General features: G+C 45.5%; 2 protein-coding genes across 4 annotated transcripts; one reads left to right on the forward strand and one right to left on the reverse strand.

The window, feature by feature from the left end:
* Window positions 1-104: 104 nt before the first annotated feature.
* Window positions 105-11,830, reverse strand: LOC115181661 (coiled-coil domain-containing protein R3HCC1L-like). 3 transcript variants are annotated; one of them, XM_029743490.1, is made up of 7 exons: window positions 11,750-11,830; window positions 10,779-11,303; window positions 10,031-10,221; window positions 9,775-9,845; window positions 9,300-9,395; window positions 6,962-7,102; window positions 105-2,642 (listed from the first exon to the last, which is right to left on the reverse strand). In XM_029743490.1, exons 2-7 carry the CDS (start codon window positions 11,292-11,294, stop codon window positions 2,626-2,628), a joined length of 1,032 nt encoding a protein of 343 aa, XP_029599350.1. In that variant the 5' UTR covers window positions 11,295-11,303; window positions 11,750-11,830; the 3' UTR covers window positions 105-2,625. The 3 variants fall into 3 exon arrangements, with proteins under 3 accessions (XP_029599350.1, XP_029599348.1, XP_029599349.1); XM_029743488.1 differs by having other exon boundaries at window positions 105-2,647; XM_029743489.1 differs by having other exon boundaries at window positions 105-2,647; window positions 10,779-11,298; window positions 11,750-11,790.
* Window positions 11,831-11,961: 131 nt separating this feature from the next.
* On the forward strand, window positions 11,962-19,304 carry LOC115181679 (cartilage acidic protein 1-like). The gene is made up of 14 exons (XM_029743510.1): window positions 11,962-12,072; window positions 12,673-12,929; window positions 13,295-13,491; window positions 13,583-13,719; window positions 13,834-13,990; window positions 14,089-14,223; window positions 14,386-14,522; window positions 14,999-15,135; window positions 15,224-15,306; window positions 15,704-15,804; window positions 17,176-17,344; window positions 17,798-17,943; window positions 18,823-18,862; window positions 19,009-19,304. The coding sequence occupies exons 2-14, from the start codon at window positions 12,718-12,720 to the stop codon at window positions 19,014-19,016; spliced, it is 1,659 nt and encodes a 552-aa protein (XP_029599370.1). The 5' UTR covers window positions 11,962-12,072; window positions 12,673-12,717; the 3' UTR covers window positions 19,017-19,304.
* The last annotated feature ends 307 nt before the right edge of the window (window positions 19,305-19,611 follow it).

Here is a 19,611-nt window from a genome sequence, read left to right on the forward strand (position 1 = left end):
GACAGAGAGAGTCAGGGCGGAGAGAGACAGAGAGAGTCAGGGCGGAGAGAGACAGAGAGAGCCAGGGCGGAGAGAGACAGAGAGAGAGAGAGAGAAGCAGGACAAAGAGTTTAAAAATGATTTATTAAACCACCAATAAGAGAAGAAGAGTGACAATAAAATAGGAAAAGAAAATACATTGTTTTTACAAAAACATTTTTACAAACATTAGGGTGCAACGGAAACATCATCATAATGTTATTTGGTGTATGGGTCCTCTCTCATCATTATTAAGCCGTTAAGATAGCTGTCTCATTCGTCTCAGGGTAGAAGTGTTGATCTAGGATCAGTTTTGCCTTTTAGAACACAACTAATAAGATTATATGGACCGGTTGGGTCCTGGTCCTAGATCAGCTCTCATACTCAGACGCTTGACACACTGCCCCTAACCTAACAGTGTGCTTTAACACGAGCAGAAACTGGGGGAGGATGATTCAAGATACACTTCCTGACTGAGATTATTTTTTATAAGATTAATACATGTAACATAAATTAGGTCATAATTAGCTCCTCCCCATCAGCTGGTAATAAAACTATATAAAAAGTAAATAAAAACAGAATAGGAGGGTATCAGGGTTGGGGCCAGTTTCATTTGAATTCCAGTCAATTCAGGAAGTACACCGAAATTCCAATTCTCCTCAATGCTTTTCAATAAGGATAATGTGGAATTAGAATGTGATTTAGTTGCTGAACTGACTGGAATCTAAATGGAACTGACCCCAACCCTGGAGGGTACACCACCTTACCGTTTAACTGTCACACTGTCCTGTCTAGTATCCCGCTGGTGGTTGTTGACAACATCACGTCTTACACAGGGCCAACAGTGTGCTGTATGTGTGCAGGGTTTTGTTCCAGCCCACCACTAAAAAAACAAATGAAACTATTCTTCATGAATTAGTTGAATCAGCACAGCAGGTGTTTTAGTGCTGGGCGGGTGCAATACCCCGCAGCGCATCCCTGTACTATTCGCTCATCCATAATAACCCTGGTTACCCTGCATGGGAGCCTCTCTGAACACATCCATTATAACCCTGGTTACCCTGCATGGGAGCCTCTCTGAACACATCCATAATAACCCTGGTTACCCTGCATGGGAGCCTCTCTGAACACATCCATAATAACCCTGGTTACCCTACATGGGAGCATCTCTGAACACATCCATAATAACCCTGGTTACCCTGCATGGGAGCCTCTCTGAACACATCCATAATAACCCTGGTTACCCTACATGGGAGCCTCTCTGAACACATCCATAATAACCCTGGTTACCCTGCATGGGAGCCTCTCTGAACACATCCATAATAACCCTGGTTACCCTGCATGGGAGCCTCTCTGAACACATCCATTATAACCCTGGTTACCCTGCATGGGAGCCTCACTGAACACATCCATAATAACCCTGGTTACCCTGCATGGGAGCCTCTCTGAACACATCCATTATAACCCTGGTTACCCTGCATGGGAGCCTCTCTGAACACATCCATTATAACCCTGGTTACCCTGCATGGGAGCCTCTCTGAACACATCCATAATAACCCTGGTTACCCTGCATGGGAGCCTCTCTGAACACATCCATAATAACCCTGGTTACCCTGCATGGGAGCCTCTCTGAACACATCCATAATAACCCTGGTTACCCTGCATGGGAGCCTCTCTGAACACATCCATAATAACCCTGGTTACCCTGCATGGGAGCCTCTCTGAACACATCCATAATAACCCTGGTTACCCTGCATGGGAGCCTCACTGAACACATCCATAATAACCCTGGTTACCCTGCATGGGAGCCTCTCTGAACACATCCATAATAACCCTGGTTACCCTGCATGGGAGCCTCTCTGAACATATCCATAATAACCCTGGTTACCCTGCATGGGAGCCTCTCTGAACACATACTATATTCTCTCCCCTTTACGTTGTATGGACCAGGGTTGCATTCATTAGTGGACACCGTAGCAAACCGTTTTGAACAAGCGTTCAGGTAGACCCCATATGACCCCTAACCGCCATATGACCCTGTTATCAATGTTAGTAGTGATGATTAATCTAAAGCTGATCAGGTTCCAAGAGAAAAACTTCTGCCAACAAACTCTGAGCTTTGGCTGAGTTCAGTTCTGTTCAGTCCAGTGTGGCTTCAGTACAGCTGCCCTGTGTAGGGGGAGGGAGGGAACAGAGATGTGTCTAGTCCCTACGGTGAAGGGAGGATGGGATGGAGGGCAGAGGGTCTAGTCCCTACGGTGAAGGGAGGATGGGATGGAGGGCAGAGGGTCTAGTCCCTACGGTGAAGGGAGGATGGGATGGAGGGCAGAGGGTCTAGTCCCTACGGTGAAGGGAGGATGGGATGGAGGGCAGAGGGTCTAGTCCCTACGGTGAAGGGAGGATGGGATGGAGGGCAGAGGGTCTAGTCCCTACGGTGAAGGGAGGATGGGATGGAGGGCAGAGGGTCTAGTCCCTACGGTGAAGGGAGGATGGGATGGAGGGCAGAGGGTCTAGTCCCTACGGTGAAGGGAGGATGGGATGGAGGGCAGAAGCCAGGAAGTGGTTCCTCTCCGTCAGGCTTTCCCTTCCCAGGCGTCGTCTCTCTGTTTAGCTGCCAGACGCTTCTGCTCTGAAAGACAGGACAGACAGACAGACAGGTTGATAGGAGAGTAAATCAACACTACTAGTAGTAGCCAATACTATCAACAAGACAAAGACTAGTTCCACTTTACAGGAGCAACATGTAATATATTAGCCATCATTTCTTCACGGTTTTGTGAAAGACACTTAGAGAAGTGCCAAAAGGCTCAGTGCTGTTTCTTACCGTATCATTATCCAGAACACACCTGTTGCAAGGATGTGAAGAAACATATTACTAATGTTTCTGTCAACCTCTTGAACAAGAACTAATCTTAACACAGGAAGTTGTACAAAACAGCCAGACTGGCTAGTCACGGTAAAAAAAATAATCTAAATTCGCAAGCGTTGGAAAAGGTATGTTTCTCTCTCGTGGAGTTGTATTCCTTTGCTGGTACTGGTATGTCATGTACATTTGGCGCTAGTTACAGGACGAAATGTTCCATGTAGAACCTTTAAGTCAGCAGAGAACAGCTCCACAACACTCATGTTAACACAGGTGTGTAAGTACTGATGTGTCTGTGTAACTGATAGACACACACACACACACACACACACACACACACACACACACACATTCATGTCTTTAAATGTCAACTGAAGTCGTTATTTGTCTGTAATGTATTTTTCGTATTGTGTCAGACCCAGTAAGACCAGCTGTCTCCATTGGTGTCGGCTAACGGAGATCCTAATGAATCTAATAACCACCCTGACGTCAACTGTGTGAATCACAGACGACTGTACGCATCGATGACGTCTACTGTGTGAATCACAGACGACTGTACGCATCGATGACGTCTACTGTGTGAATCACAGACGACTGTACGCATCGATGACGTCTACTGTGTGAATCACAGACGACTGTACGCATCGATGACGTCTACTGTGTGAATCACAGACGACTGTACGCATCGATGACGTCTACTGTGTGAATCACAGACGACTGTACGCATCGATGACGTCTACTGTGTGAATCACAGACGACTGTACGCATCGATGACGTCTACTGTGTGAATCACAGACGACTGTACGCATCGATGACGTCTACTGTGTGAATCATAGACGACTGTACGCATCGATGACGTCTACTGTATGAATCATAGACGACTGTACGCATCGATGACGTCTACTGTGTGAATCATAGACGACTGTACGCATCGATGACGTCTACTGTGTGAATCATAGACGACTGTACGCATCGATGACGTCTACTGTGTGAATCATAGACGACTGTACGCATCGATGACGTCTACTGTGTGAATCATAGACGACTGTACGCATCGATGACGTCTACTGTGTGAATCATAGACGACTGTACGCGATGACGTCTACTGTATGAATCATAGACGACTGTATGTGATTACAGGATGTTACTGTATGAATCATAGACGACTGTATGTGATTACAGGATGTTACTGTATAAAAAGCACATCCCACCTTATAATAATATCTTTTGGGGGGTTGAAAATGTGTTGAAAATACGTATTTCTGGAAGAAAATACACATTTTTGGGGTTGAAAAGACATATTTTCAAAGTCTTGTGCTCACTGGGCACCAGGGGGAGGGAACACTAGTTGTCTAGAACAATCTAAACAGAGCTTCACACTGAGACACAATGTCTATGATCACATAACGTCCGATAAGTTCACCTGAGAACAGTAGAGCACAACAGTTATCCATGCCAGAAAACAAAGTCAGTTCCATAAGCAGCCATCCGTCCGGCTCCCTCCTGACCAGGTGAATAATGTATACTCCTTTATTGATGTCACCTGTTAAACCCACTTCAATCAGTGTAGATGAAGGGGAGGAGACAGGTTATAGAAGGATTTCTAAGCCTTGAGACATGGATTGTGTATGTGTGTCATTCAGAGGGTGAATGGGCAAGACATACACAAAATATTTAAGTGCCTTTGGTAGTAGGTGCCAGCTGCATCAGAGTGGACTGGTCCTTCTGGCTGAATGTATCCACTTATAAATCCTCTGGGAGTGGAAATAAACAACAGGGAAATTATAGAGTAGAAGTTCTGCCCGGCAACACAGGGCGTGAGGATAACAACCGAAGGAAACTTTTAGCCAGAGGGACGGGAGAGTGTGTGTGTCAGCTGTCTGACCAGAAACCAAACCTCTCTCTCACACACACACACACACACACACACACACACACACACACGTCTCCTCTCTCTCTCAGTGAAAGAAGTGGTCACCACCAGCAAAAATCTAGTTGTCAGTTCTTCCTGACAATCTGTTCTATATTTGTATCTCGTCAGGACACTACTTTCCCCCCAATAGCTGGTCTTTGGAAGCAAGGCTACACTTAAAACAACATGACTGGAAGCTATTTCCAGGACGTGCAGTGTGTGTGTGTTTATGGAACACTAGATGAGAGCATTGTCCTCAGTCTCTCTGAGGCTGAGACTCTTCTTCGGGTTCATGGTCCTGAAAAGACATCACTGACAGAACATCACCCCCTAGTGGTAGCAACACTCTATGACAGCTTACTTTGACTGTCATACTAATGATGTATATTAACCCTGGATTGCTGACTCTACGTATTGGCTAATTACTTGCTTTGAAGCCACCGGTCAGCCATGTTGGCACTCCCCAGAGGGATCAGTCCTCCATAGGAATGAATGGAATTCTACAATATTTTAATTTAAATGTTTCAAGGACAAAATTACATGTATTTAAATATTTTGTTGCTGTATTAGGGACAGAAAGATTAGTACACAATTTGTTTTATTTTTTATTCTATTCTTTTTATGTTCCTGTTCAAAGAATCTAATTTAAAAGTATGCATTAAGGTGTCTGTAATAGAATCTGCTTGTCAAAAACTAATGTAGACATTAATAAATGCATTTCCATAGTTTCCAATATATATATATATATATATATATATATATATATATATATATATATATATATATATATATATATATATATATATATTTTTTTTTTTACAATGCAGGAGTACCAAGACGGCTTTGCGGTGGCTTCAAAATAGCACCCCGTCAGTCATCCAGGGTTATCCCCATCACTGGTCGTACCCCATCAAAACCCCTTATTCTAAAAGAGTTTAAATAAATAGATCTAGAAACAACACCCCATAATGACAATGCAAAAAATATACAAAAATAAAAGGTTTTTAGACATTTTTGCAAATTGAAGAAATTGTTGATTTTTTGTTTTTATATATACACATGTTAGAATAAGGCTGTAACGTAACAAAATGTTGAAAAAGCCAAGGGATCTGAATACTTTCTGAATGCACCGGATAGCTTCAAAATATGGTTAAAGCGATCAGTCTGGTGTCATGGATGGTTAAAACGATCAGTCTGATGTCATGGATGGTTAAAACGATCAGTCTGATGTCATGGATGGTTAAAACGATCAGTCTGATGTCATGGATGGTTAAAACGATCAGTCTGATGTCATGGACGGTTAAAACGATCAGTCTGATGTCATGGACGGTTAAAACGATCAGTCTGATGTCATGGACGGTCAAAACGATCAGTCTGATGTCATGGACGGTTAAAACGATCAGTCTGATGTCATGGATGGTTAAAACGATCAGTCTGATGTCATGGACGGTTAAAACGATCAGTCTGATGTCATGGACGGTCAAAACGATCAGTCTGATGTCATGGACGGTCAAAACGATCAGTCTGATGTCATGGACGGTTAAAATGATCAGTCTGATGTCATGGACGGTTAAAACGATCAGTCTGATGTCATGGATGGTTAAAACGATCAGTCTGATGTCATGGACGGTTAAAACGATCAGTCTGATGTCATGGACGGTTAAAACGATCAGTCTGATGTCATGGACGGTTAAAACGATCAGTCTGATGTCATGGACGGTCAAAACGATCAGTCTGATGTCATGGACGGTTAAAACGATCAGTCTGATGTCATGGACGGTTAAAACGATCAGTCTGATGTCATGGACGGTTAAAACGATCAGTCTGATGTCATGGACGGTTAAAACGATCAGTCTGATGTCATCGATGGTTAAAGCAATCAGTCTGATGTCATGGATGGTTAAAACAATCAGTCTGATGTCATGGATGGTTAAAACAAATCAGTCTGATGTCATGGATGGTTAAAACAATCAGTCTGATGTCATGGATGGTTAAAACGATCAGTCTGATGTCATGGATGGTCAGTCCTTGCATACATAGCTGTCTATGAATTGGAGAGTGGTTGCATTTCTCCAGCCCCAACCCTCAGCCGTTTACCAAAACAAGTGGCGGGGTCACCTCTGTTGTTATTATTACTTGAATTCCAGATTGCCCCTTTAATCACGTACCTCTGGCATCTTGCAGTTTTTTTCTCTCTGCTTCACGGTGCTCTTTGCTCTGGGGACTCTTGACGCCCAGCGCCCCCATCACCAGCCTGCGGGCCAACACTGCACTGGTCTGGGGGCGCTCCTTAGTAGGGAGCAGGTAGTCTGGAGGACGAGAGGAGGGACAGTGTTCAGGGAATGAAAGACAAAGAGAATACACAATAGGTGACAAGAAAAGGAGAAGCAGGGTAGAATAAAGGAAGAGAATGAAATGAGGTGAAGGAGAGAGAATACAGGAGATATGAGAGAGAGAATACAGGAGATATGAGAGAATACAGGAGATATGAGAGAGAGAATACAGGAGATATGAGAGAGAAAGAGAATACAGGAGATATGAGAGAGAGAATACAGGAGATATGAGAGAGAGAATACAGGAGATATGAGAGAGAGAGAGAATACAGGAGATATGAGAGAGAATGCAGGAGATACAGTGAGGGAAAAAAGAATTTGATCCCCTGCTGATTTTGTACGTTTGCCCACTTACAAAGAAATGATCAGTGTATAATTTTAATGGTAGGTTTATTTGAACAGTGAGAGACAGAATAACAGCAAAAAAATCCAGAAAAACGCATGTCAAAAATGTTATAAATTGATTTGCATTTTAATGAGGGAAATAAGTATTTGACCCCTCTGCAAAACATGACTTAGTACTTGGTGGCAAAACCCTTGTTGACAATCACAGAGGTCAGACATTTCTTGAAGTTGGCCACCAGGTTTGCACACATCTCAGGATGGATTTTGTCCCACTCCTCTTTGCAGATCTTCTCCCAAGTCATTAAGGTTTCGAGGCTGACGTTTGGCAACTCAAACCTTCAGCTCCCTCCACAGATTTTCTATGGGATTAAGGTCTGGAGACTGGCTAGGCCACTCCAGGACCTTAATGTGCTTCTTCTTGAGCCACTCCTTTGTTGCCTTGGCCGTGTGTTTTGGGTCATTGTCATGCTGGAATACCCATCCACGACCCATTTTCAATGCCCTGGCTGAGGGAAGGAGGTTCTCACCCAAGATTTGACGGTGCATGGCCCCGTCCATCGGCCCTTTGATGCGGTGAAGTTGTCCTGTCCCCTTAGCAGAAAAACACCCCCAAAGCATAATGTTTCCACCTGCATGTTTGACGGTGGGGATGGTGTTCTTGGGGTCATAGGCAGGATTCCTCCTCCTCCAAACACGGCGAGTTGAGTTGATGCCAAAGAGCTCCATTTTGGTCTCATCTGACCACAACACTTTCACCCAGTTGTCCTCTGAATCATTCAGATGTTCATTGGCAAACTTCAGACGGGCATGTATATGTGCTTTCTTGAGCAGGGGGACCTTGCGGGCGCTGCAGGATTTCAGTCCTTCACGGCGTAGTGTGTTACCAATTGTTTTCTTGGTGACTATGGTCCCAGCTGCCTTGAGATCATTGACAAGATCCTCCCGTGTAGTTCTGGTCTGATTCCTCACCTTTCTCATGATCATTGCAACTCCACGAGGTGAGATCTTGCATGAAGCCCCAGGCCGAGGGAGATTGACAGTTCTTTTGTGTTTCTTCCATTTGCGAATAATCGCCCCAACTGTTGTCACCTTCTCCCCAAGCTGCTTGGCGATGGTCTTGTAGCCCATTCCAGCCTTGTGTAGGTCTACAATCTTGTCCCTGACATCCTTGGAGAGCTCTTTGGTCTTGGCCATGGTGGAGAGTTTGGAATCTGATTGATTGATTGATTGCTTCTGTGGACAGGTGTATTTTATACAGGTAACAAACTGAGATTAGGAGCACTCCCTTTAAGAGTGTGCTCCTAATCTCAGCTCATTACCTGTATAAAAGACACCTGGGAGCCAGAAATCTTTCTGATTGAGAGGGGGTCAAATACTTATTTCCCTCATTAAAAAGCAAATCAATTTATAACATTTTTGACATGCGTTTTTCTGGATTTTTTTGTTTTTATTCTGTCTCTCACTGTTCAAACAAACCTACCATTAAAATTATAGACTGATCATTTTTTGTCAGTGGGCAAACGTACAAAATCAGCAGGGGATCAAATACTTTTTTCCTTCACTGAGAGAATACAGGAGATATGAGAGAGAGAATACAGGAGATATGAGACAGAGAGAACACAGGAGATATGAGACAGAGAGAACACAGGAGATATGAGAGAGAACACAGGAGATATGAGAGAGAATACAGGAGATATGAGACAGAGAGACAGACAGACAGAGGAAGAGAAAACGGGTCAAATATGAAGGAGTTCCAGAAATACTCAGTTAGATAATGGAGGATACAGGAAAGGATGGACAGATGAATGAAAGAGAGGATAGTCAGTACCTGAGCAGCTGCGAGCCTTGGCCCTGGTGGTGACGGAGGCTTTAGCCAGAGACCTGACCTTCAACAGCGGGTGTTTGGTCCTCAGAGCCTCTCGAGCTGACACACACACACACACACATACACACACGCACGCACGCAGGCAGACACACGTGAGCAATAACCCACGTGCACAGACAGAAAGAGAGAGAGAGTTCAGTTGCTAAATGTTTACCTCAAATGCTGACTTGAGTGTTGACTGAGAAGACAGCTAAGTCAGCTCTACTATTAAAACACGTTGACCACTGCTTCATTTGACCATCCAAACATCTTCAGTAGAGTTTAACAGAAGAGAGACACGCAGTGCTTTAGATAAGGTATGAAACATGTTCAGCTGTATCCCTCACCTGTGATGAGGTGTGTGAATAAATGATTGTGTCGGACAGAGCTACCAGAGTCTATGGCCTTTCCTTTCCTTTCTAAAAGCTGTGTGACTCACCTGCTATGGGGCTGTTGAAGAGAGCCAGGGCGTGAGTATCGTCCACAAACTGGATGTCAAAGCCTCTCTGCCTACACACACACACACACAAAAACACCTTCAGCATCTCATCACTAGCACACACTGTAGGCGGAGCATCGGCTGCCCCTCGACGAGACGGAGCACCTGCTTCACTGTGTATTGATAGGGACTAGGGTGGAATGAGATTTGACGGAACCTCAGGACTCCTAAAAGGACAGTAAAGGCTGCTACGTACTGGTAGGCCTGGAAGGATTTGACCAGGTCTTCAGTCTTAAACTCTGTGGGGAAGTCGTAGATTTCTATGATGTTAGACAGCTCATCCTCCCTGAGCTCAGCGTCACCGTCCCCCTCTCTGTCCTGATCCAAGCTGTAGTCAAACCTGGCCTCCTGCACCGGCCGCTTCTTCCTGCCCTGCTGTATGGCCAGCTGAGAGGTGAGAGAGAGGCAGAGAGAGAGAGAGGCAGAGAGAGAGAGAGAGAGGCAGAGAGAGAGAGAGAGGCAGAGAGAGAGAGAGAGAGAGGAGAGAGAGAGGCAGAGAGAGAGAGAGAGGCAGAGAGAGAGAGAGGCAGAGAGAGAGAGAGAGAGAGGCAGAGAGAGAGAGAGAGGCAGAGAGAGAGAGAGAGAGGCAGAGAGAGAGAGAGGCAGAGAGAGAGAGGGGGGGTGAGCGAGAGAGAGAGGGTGAGCGAGAGGGTGAGAGAGAGTGAGAAAGTGTGAAAGTGTGAGAGAGAGGGTGAGAGATAATAATTTGGTTTACTAGTCTCCTAACGATTTCCAACTATAGACAGAACAGTAGATGTGTAAATAACAGCATTGCAGAAATAGTACCACTAATAAGTAGCAAACGTGTAGCAGACATACACTGAGTGTTATAGCAGTATTCTGGGGATGCAGACAGAGAGACAGACTCACCTCCTGACAGACAGGGACAGACACAGGTAGACAGACTCACCTCCTCAAACAGACATACAGACAGGCAGCCTCACCTCCTCTAGCACATGGGGGTCCAAACACTCTCCTTCGTCATCAAAGAGAGCGTCCCAGCTCTCCTCCTCCTCTTCCTGAGGGCCTGCCTCTATCCCCTCCCGGGATCCCCCTTCTCTCTCAGACGGAGAACTCTTGCTCCCCGTCTCCAGTCGCGAACCCACATCTCCATCTCCTCCCTGGTTGGCTGTAGCAGCCTGTCCGTCATTCTGTGGCCCCGCGTCGCCTCCTCCTCCTTCTACCGTCTCCTTCAGTTTGGCCTCACCGTTTAGGACTCCATTCCCCTCTCCTCCCGTCTTCCCTCCTTTGTCCTTCTTGTTCTTGGCATTCTTTCGGGCTTTGTCCGTGTAGCGAGGCCTGGGCTTTGGTTTGCCGTCTCCCTGGGTTTGGGCCTTATCTTTGGGGCCGTCCTGCTTCTTCTTGGGCTGGTAGAGGGGCTTGTCTGGCATCTTGGAGCAGGACGCGGAGGGCTGGGGTTGGGCGCAGTCCTCTTGAGGTTGTTCCCCCTCCATCACCATACAACTGTCCTACATGGAAGAGAAAGGAAGAGGAACAAATCATTAAGGATGAATCCCAAATGGCACCCGTTATACCTATGATAGGTTAATTGAGTAACTAGGCCCCTCTCTCCAATTCTCTTTAGTTAATTCGCATAAGCCCCCTCAGTCATTTAATAGCTATCACGCATGCGCCATGGTACTTCGAACCATTCAAACTGCATGTACAAATCTTACACAACTATACTGTACTAAATTAAAAACAAGTCCAAACTGGTTAACTACATTCTCTGCTAATTCGTTGTCAGTAACGGGTGTTTGAGTGATAAATTAGACTTGGCTGCGTTATGCAGCAGTATGCATCCAGTTTAACTAGCAATAACCCGAATACACCTAACACATAATGCACTGTAGAGCAAGGCATTCTATACAATTATTTCCTTAAAATCATAAACGTATAAGCATTAGCAAAATACCTTAATCTGTAGCTTATCACTTGGCTAGATATCAACCGAACAACAAACCGCCGGATGTTTAGAATTAGAAGGGGGGAAAACATACTGTCGCATGTATATGACGTAATACTAAAATCGCTGCTGGTAGTTGTAGTTCTGTTGAAAAAAGACAAGTCATTGGTCGAACCGCCGAATATTAAAAGTATTCGTTTCACCCTGATTGGATAACTACTTACACAAGGGCTTGCATAAAGCAACAACATTGAAATTGTATAAGGCAATTTACACAACGCATTAGAATACAGTAACCTTTTCACTGGAGTCCTGCTGAAAACTGATATAAGGTAAGATTTATGTGCAGAGTTTGAATGTAATTATCTGTTCTTCTCCCAAACGAATAAACAGCAGCACACCCTCACACAGTAGGTCCATGTTCTGAAATAAGTGTTCATCTCAGTATTACAGTTGTGATTACAGTATTGCATAACTAACGACATAATAATAGTATAGAATAAAAAAATTTGCAGGTGCATGCAAAACTCATGACGTAATCTTATGCAAGAGATATTCACTGCACGTATGGTTTTTCTCTATGATTGTTCATTGCATATTTATGGTAAGTCTTCACTTTTGTACACTGGTACGCACAATTTTCTAGAGTTAATTGTCATATTAGGCTCTTTTGGAATTTAGCAGTTTGAGGCTATTGCTGTTGAGTCTATGATGTAATGATATAAATTATGTACTGTAGACTCGTTTTCTTTATTGTTCAGTGTGCTGCCTGCTATACCTGCTCTCACCAACCGATATTCTGCAGTAGCCTATACTATGCTATGCATGCCCTATGATTCTAATGTTGATATCAAAATATGGTGTTTAAAACCATGTATTAACATGTAACTTTTTGATTATTTAACTAAAAGCCCGTTTGGTGTCTGTTGCAGAGTTGGGGAATTTGGATCAATTCCATTTCTATTCAGATTGTTGTGATGATGCTGCGTTGGTGGGCGGGTCTTCCCCTGCTCCTCCCCCTCCTGGTGCTGTGTGGGCGTGGTTTGGCCCAGAGTTCCGAGCCCATGTTTCGGTCGGTGACTGAGACAGTCCTACCGCCTGACAACCAGCACAACCCCACCCAGCTGAACTATGGGATGGCTGTTACTGATGTGGACGGAGATGGAGACCTGGAGGTGGTGGTGGCGGGGTGAGAGGGGAGGGGGGGGTTAGATAAAGAAAGAGAGAGCCAGAGAGTTGGAAGAGGGCATTCAAATGCCATCATTGAGTACAGTTTACTGGACCATAGGACTTTACAGGCTATGCATAAATTACCCAATATTCTCAACCTACACCCATTCTTGGGTACAACAGCCCTAACCTGGTCCTGAAGTTGGGGCTCTGGTCAAAGTAGTGCACTATCCAGGGAACAGGGCTCTGGTCAAAGTAGTGCACTATCCAGGGAATAGGGCTCTGGTCAAAGTAGTGCACTATCCAGGGATAGGGTGCCATTTAGGACTACACCTACTAATGTTCTCCACTACACCTACTAATGTTCTCCACTTCCATTCTCAGGTACAACGGTCCTAACCTGGTCCTGAAGTATGACCGTGGTCAGCAGAGGCTGGTGAACATAGCGGTGGATGACCGCAGCTCTCCATTCTACGCCCTGAGAGACCCCCTGGGGAACGCCATCGGGGTGACTGCCTGCGATGTAGACGGGGACGGGCGGGAGGAGATCTACTTCCTCAATACAAACAACGCTTACTCTGGTAAATAATAACAGCACGTAAACACAAACACCATCAACACTAACAACAACAACAGTTACTCTGGTAGTCAGTAGTAATCTTCTTTTGGAAGGTCGGGCCACATACTCTGACAAGCTCTTTAAGTTCCGTAACGGACACTTCGAGGACCTGCTGGGTGATGACATCAACGTGCGCCGAGGAGTAGCCAATCGGATGGCAGGACGCTCCGTGGCGTGTGTGGACAGAAAAGTATGTAAACAGTCTATCCATCCTTTCACTATTTTCTCTGTCCGTCTGTCTGTCGTCTATATGTCTACGCCCCCACAACCCTCTCTCTAACCCCCCTCTTTCTCTCTCCTGTAGGGTACAGGGCGTTATGCTGTGTATGTAGCTAACTATGCCAGTGGAAATGTTGGTCCCCATGCCCTGATAGAGATGGACGAGGCAGCCAGTGACCTGGCCAAGGGCATCATCGCCCTGTCTGACGTAGCAGCACAGGCCGGGGTCAACAAGTACACAGGTACTGGACAAGAGTGAATGGAAGAAATGTGTGCGTGCGCTTACCCATCTCAAACTAATACCTTCTATATTATGTATCTGTTTGTCTCCTCCCACCAGGTGGGCGTGGTGTAGTGGTTGGACCAATCCTGAGCCAGAGCAGCTCTGACGTGTTCTGTGACAACGAGAACGGACCTAACTTCCTGTTCCGGAACAATGGAGACGGAACCTTCACTGACATGGCTGAACAGGCAGGTGTGTCTAGGGTGGGTGTGTCTAGGGTGGGTGTGTCTAGGGTGGGTGTGTCTAGGGTGGGTGTGTCTAGGGTGGGTGTGTGGGAGGAAGGAGAGATAATTGGACCATAGCCATGATCTCTCCATAGTAGTTGTGATAACAGTGATGTGGCTCCCCCTGTAGGTGTGGAGGACCGCTACCAGCACGGCCGAGGTGTGGCGCTGGCAGACTTTAACGCTGACGGGAAGACTGACATCGTCTACGGAAACTGGAATGGCCAGCACAGACTGTACCTACAGGACAACAACCAGAGATTCAGGGTGAGAGAGGGGATGGAGGGAGAGAGAGGGAGGTTGGAGAGGAGTGGGGGTTGAAGCAGGATGGGAGAGGGAGGTTGGAGAGGAGTGGGGGTTGAAGCAGGATGGGAGAGGGAGGTTGGAGAGGAGTGGGGGTTGAAGCAGGATGGGAGAGGGAGGTTGGAGAGGAGTGGGGGTTGAAGCAGGATGGGAGAGGGAGGTTGGAGAGGAGTGGGGGTTGAAGCAGGATGGGAGAGGGAGGTTGGAGAGGAGTGGGGGTTGAAGCAGGATGGGAGAGGGAGGTTGGAGAGGAGTGGGGGTTGAAGCAGGATGGGAGAGGGAGGTTGGAGAGGAGTGGGGGTTGGAGAGGAGTGGGGGTTGAAGCAGGATGGGAGAGGGAGGTTAGTGTAACAGATGAAAGGGAAGTGAATGGAATGGGAGGGCGACTGGGGAGGGATGGAAACAAAGACATTAAACCTCTCTGTTCGCTCCCTCCTCAGGACATAGCCAGTGGGTCGTTCTCCTCTCCCTCTCCCGTGCGGACGGTCATTGCTGCTGACTTTGACAATGACCAGGAGCTGGACATCTTCTTCAACAACATCGCCTACAGAGGACACGCCCCCAACAGGCTCTTTAGGTACCTCTGACACCAACTTTGACTTGAACTGTGTGTGTGAGAGAGATAGAAAGAGTTTCTGATGTGTGTTGTCTGCCTGCTCCTCCAGGGTGGCCAGGAGGGCTGGTGCTGACCCCCAGATAGAGGAGCTAAACGTGGGGGAGGCAGCAGAGCCACAGGGCCGGGGTACAGGTAACCACACCATGCAGACTCATTCTTTTGGTCCCTATACAACAGCGGAGTCAAACTCAATTCCCGGAGGACCGTGTAGCAGCTGGTTTTGTTTCCGTGTCTAATTAAGACCTTGACAACCAGGTGAGAGGAGATCCTAACTCGTCAATGACCTTCCTTTATCAAGAAAACTAGGAGCGAAAGTCTGCAGACACTCTGCACTCAAGAAATGGAGTTTGACTCCCCTTTTATACAAGATATTAATAAAGTCTTCTTAAACTAATGTATTCTGTTTTTGCTAAGTATTAGTTAACATAAATTACAACACACCTGGTTCAGGTGGTTCACCTGGTTTACTAGGGCTAAAGAGACCCTGTTTTTGATTGGCCGTTTGATGTGTTCACTCTGTGATTGACAGGTGCCACGGTAACAGACTTTGACGGGGACGGTCAGTTGGACCTGCTGGTGGCTCATGGGGAGAGTGCCTCTCAGCCCATCTCTGTTTTCAAGGTCACTCAGGTCAGTCACTACCATAGAGGTAGATAGAGGGCATATCTTTGTATCTTTGCCATGTTTTTTTATTTAATCTTTATGTAACTAGGGCAAGTCAGTTAAGAACAAATTCTTATTTACAATGATGGCCTACCAAAAGGCAGAAGACCTCCTGCGGGGAGGGGGGCTGGGATTAAAAAATAAATAAATAACATAAAAATATAGGACAAAACACACATCACGACAAGAGAGACAACACTACATAAAGAGAGACCTAAGACAACAACATAGCAAGGCAGCAACCCATGACAACACAGCATGGTAGCAACTCAACATGACAACAACATGGTAGCAGCACAAAACATGGTACCAACATTATTGGACACAGGCAAGAAGGTAGAGACAGCAATACATCACGCAAAGGAGCAACAAATGTCAGTAAGAGTGTCCATGATTGAGTATTTGAATGAAGAGATTGAGATAAAACTGTCCAGTTTGAGTGTTTGTTGCAGCTCATTCCAGTCGCTAGCTGCAGCGAACTGAAAAGACGAGCGGCCTAGGGATGTGTGTGCTTTGGGGACCTTTAACAGAATGCGACTGACAGAACGGATGTTGTATGGGGAGGATGAGGGCTGCAGTAGATATCTCAGGAGGGTGGGGGGGACCTAAGAGGGTTTTATAAACAACCATCAACCAGTGGATCTTGCGACGGGTATACAGAGATGACGAGTATAGAGTGCAGTGATGTGTCCTATAAGGAGCGTTGGAGGCAAATCTGATGGCCGAATGGTAAAGAACATCTAGCCGCTCGAGAGCGGCATGGGTAGGATGGTCATCTGATTCAGGGTTAGTTTGGCAGCTGGGGTGAAAGAGGAGCGTCTACGATAGAGGAAACCAAGTCTAGATTTAACTTTAGCCTGTAGCTTTGATATGTGCTGAAAGAAGGACAGTGTACTGTCTAGCCATACTGTATAGCCATAATGGCTCCTGTGACAGCAGTGATGGCTTTCTCCATTTTAAAGTAGTCAATTTTCTTCTTATTTTGGATTTAAAAAAAATAACAACCTCTAAGCTAATATTGGTGATTGAACAGCAGTGCTGGAGTACTGATCCTGCTACAGCGGGTTCTATCCATCCAGACCCCTTTTTCTCTCTATGGTCACGACCTCATTACTGTCCCCTGGTGGAGGGTTACTGTAAGCGCATGAGATTTCATTTAGATATTTTGATGCAAGACGATGATTACAAATCAATGTGTTATCTCCTTGTTTATTATCATATTTATATGTAAGGAAGGAAGGAGGAGAGGATGACCTCAAGTGTTTGAACAGGGCCCATGATATCACCCGACATATTCCTGACCCATCAGCTTTACCCTCTGACCTTTGACCCTGACAGGGCTCGTCCAATCACTGGCTGCGTGTAATCCCTCGCACGCGGTTCGGCTCCTTCGCCCGCGGGGCCCGGGTCACGGCCTACACCAATCAGAGCGGGGCTCTCATGCGCATCATCGACGGCGGCTCGGGGTACCTCTGTGAGATGGAGCCTGTCGCCCACTTTGGACTGGGTAACTTCCTGTTTAATTCCCATTTACGGTCTAATCCCAAATGGACCCCTAGACCCTATGCACTTGTAGAGATCTGAGCGGATTTAATAGGTGCAGTCAATATGATAATTGCTCCAATTTCCTCTCTGGCTTGGAGGTGAAAGTTTTTCCATACTGCTTCTACCAATCAAATCCTCTCAGATCTCCACAAGTGCATAGGGCACAGTGGAGGCTGCTGAGGGGAGGATGGCTCATAATAATGTCTGGAACGGAGCAAATGGAATGGCAGCAAACACCTTGAAATAATTAGTTTGATGTATTTGATACCATTCCGCTCCAGTCATTACCACACGCCCATTCTCCCCAATTTAAGGTGCCACCAACCTCCTGTGCAGTAGACATCTTGTAGACATATTAGCTAGTAGTTCTGGATAGCTTGTGTATTTATCTTCCTTTCTTCACATTGGCTCACAGGCAAGGACGAGGTCACCGTGGTGGAGGTCTATTGGCCGGATGGCCGTTCCGTGGCCCGCCCACTGCAGCCTGGTGACATGAACTCTGTGATGGAGATTGGCTACCCTAAAGAGGGGGAGGAGTCTATGCTGACCCCTGATACCCAGGTACCCACCGTGGATTTACACCATGACATATGAACTATGACCCTGGGTAAAAGTTTCAGCCAATCCATCACCAGCTACTACATTCTTACCCTATGACAACAGTAGTTTTTCTGTTTAATTACATTGTGTGGCGTTTTCTAACCGTTACATGATGACCTCACCGCTCTCGTTACGTGCGCTCACGTTCCAAAATAAATGAACACGTACATGTTATTCAATCATTGCATCCACAGTGCTCGCGCGTGTCAATGAGTGTCTGCGTAAAAAGGCACTAAAATAGAACTTGATTCTATTTGCTGCAAGTCCCGCCTCTCCCATCTCCTCATTGGTTTTTAGTAGCATATACCCAGGTGGGTGATTGAAAGATGAACTGAGTTCCACACTCCAGTCCAGTTGGTGGTGGTAATGCATCTTAAAGTTGGTTGCAAACCGCCATATAAAGTCCAAAGAAGAAGCCTGAAGGAGGAGAGATTACTAGAAACTAACTCGGTTTAGCCTTTTATCTGTGGATTAATTGTCAGAGTAGATGACCTTGTGTATTTAAGGTAAAATAACAACCCAATGTTTATATCCCAGGACAAATTATCTAGCAACAGCAAGCTAGCTAAATTACCGTAAATGTTTAATGCTTTTCCACCGGTCTCCAAATGAATATAGTTGGTTCAGAGTTCGTTTTGATATTTCAACTTGCGTGTTCTGATCGCGTCTGGTGTGGGTGGACAAAATCAACATGCGGACGCCCGGTGTAGTCAGCATGTTGGACTTTCTCCCAAGAGCATCAGATTAAATACAAGTGTAGTTGATGATTCAGTCATTCTGTTAGCATTCAAAATGGTGGAGCTGGAAATGTCTTTGAACTGACGTTCTGGTCTTTTTCAGTGTGGGGAAGGATTCTTTGTCAAGAATGGCCGCTGTGCAGGTATGTAGATCTGTCTTGTCTGGCAGAGAATAGATGGAATATAACAACATTTACAATATAGTAAAACATACAGATTAATTAATTAAGTTCTGCTCATTCTCTCTCCTCTCTGGCCCTCTCTCATTCTCTCTCCTCTCTCTCTGCAGGTATATGAGGGCAGTGAATGAGATACCGTGAAGCAACATAAATATGCCTTGTCATCAAGATAATGTATACTGTCGAAGACCAATGACACTCCATATTGTTTTAGTCATTTGAACCAGTAGATTATCTCTGTTTTGCGTTGATCTTTCATGTGTCATCTTCTCTGTGTTACCTTTTTGTTGTTCTACTTTTCTTTGTTATTCTTGACAAGTCAAACTGTTCCCCTTTGCTATTTTATTTGTTTTAGAATAATTAACCATCCCTAATAAATCAATAAAACAACATTGATGGAATCCAACAATCTTTTCAAAGCACAAGATCTTATCCGTAATCAATTATTCCCATACCTTTTCCATCCCTCCATGCTCAGTTGGACCAAATAAGACGTTTGACAATCATTATCTGTGATGTTCTGGAGAATCAGAAAATGAATGGGAATGGAACGTTCAGGCATGTTGTCTGTAACAGTTTGAAAACTGTGTGATACTGAATGTAATCTCGGAAACCCAGAACTAAAATCTCACATAATTGCATCAGATGCTTGATTAGGTTCTGGGGAGAGATACGATACTAGAGAAGTCAATTCAAGGTCTATTCCACTGAAA

This window comes from Salmo trutta, unplaced genomic scaffold (assembly GCF_901001165.1).
Source record: "Salmo trutta unplaced genomic scaffold, fSalTru1.1, whole genome shotgun sequence".
Classification (NCBI taxonomy): domain Eukaryota; kingdom Metazoa; phylum Chordata; class Actinopteri; order Salmoniformes; family Salmonidae; genus Salmo; species Salmo trutta.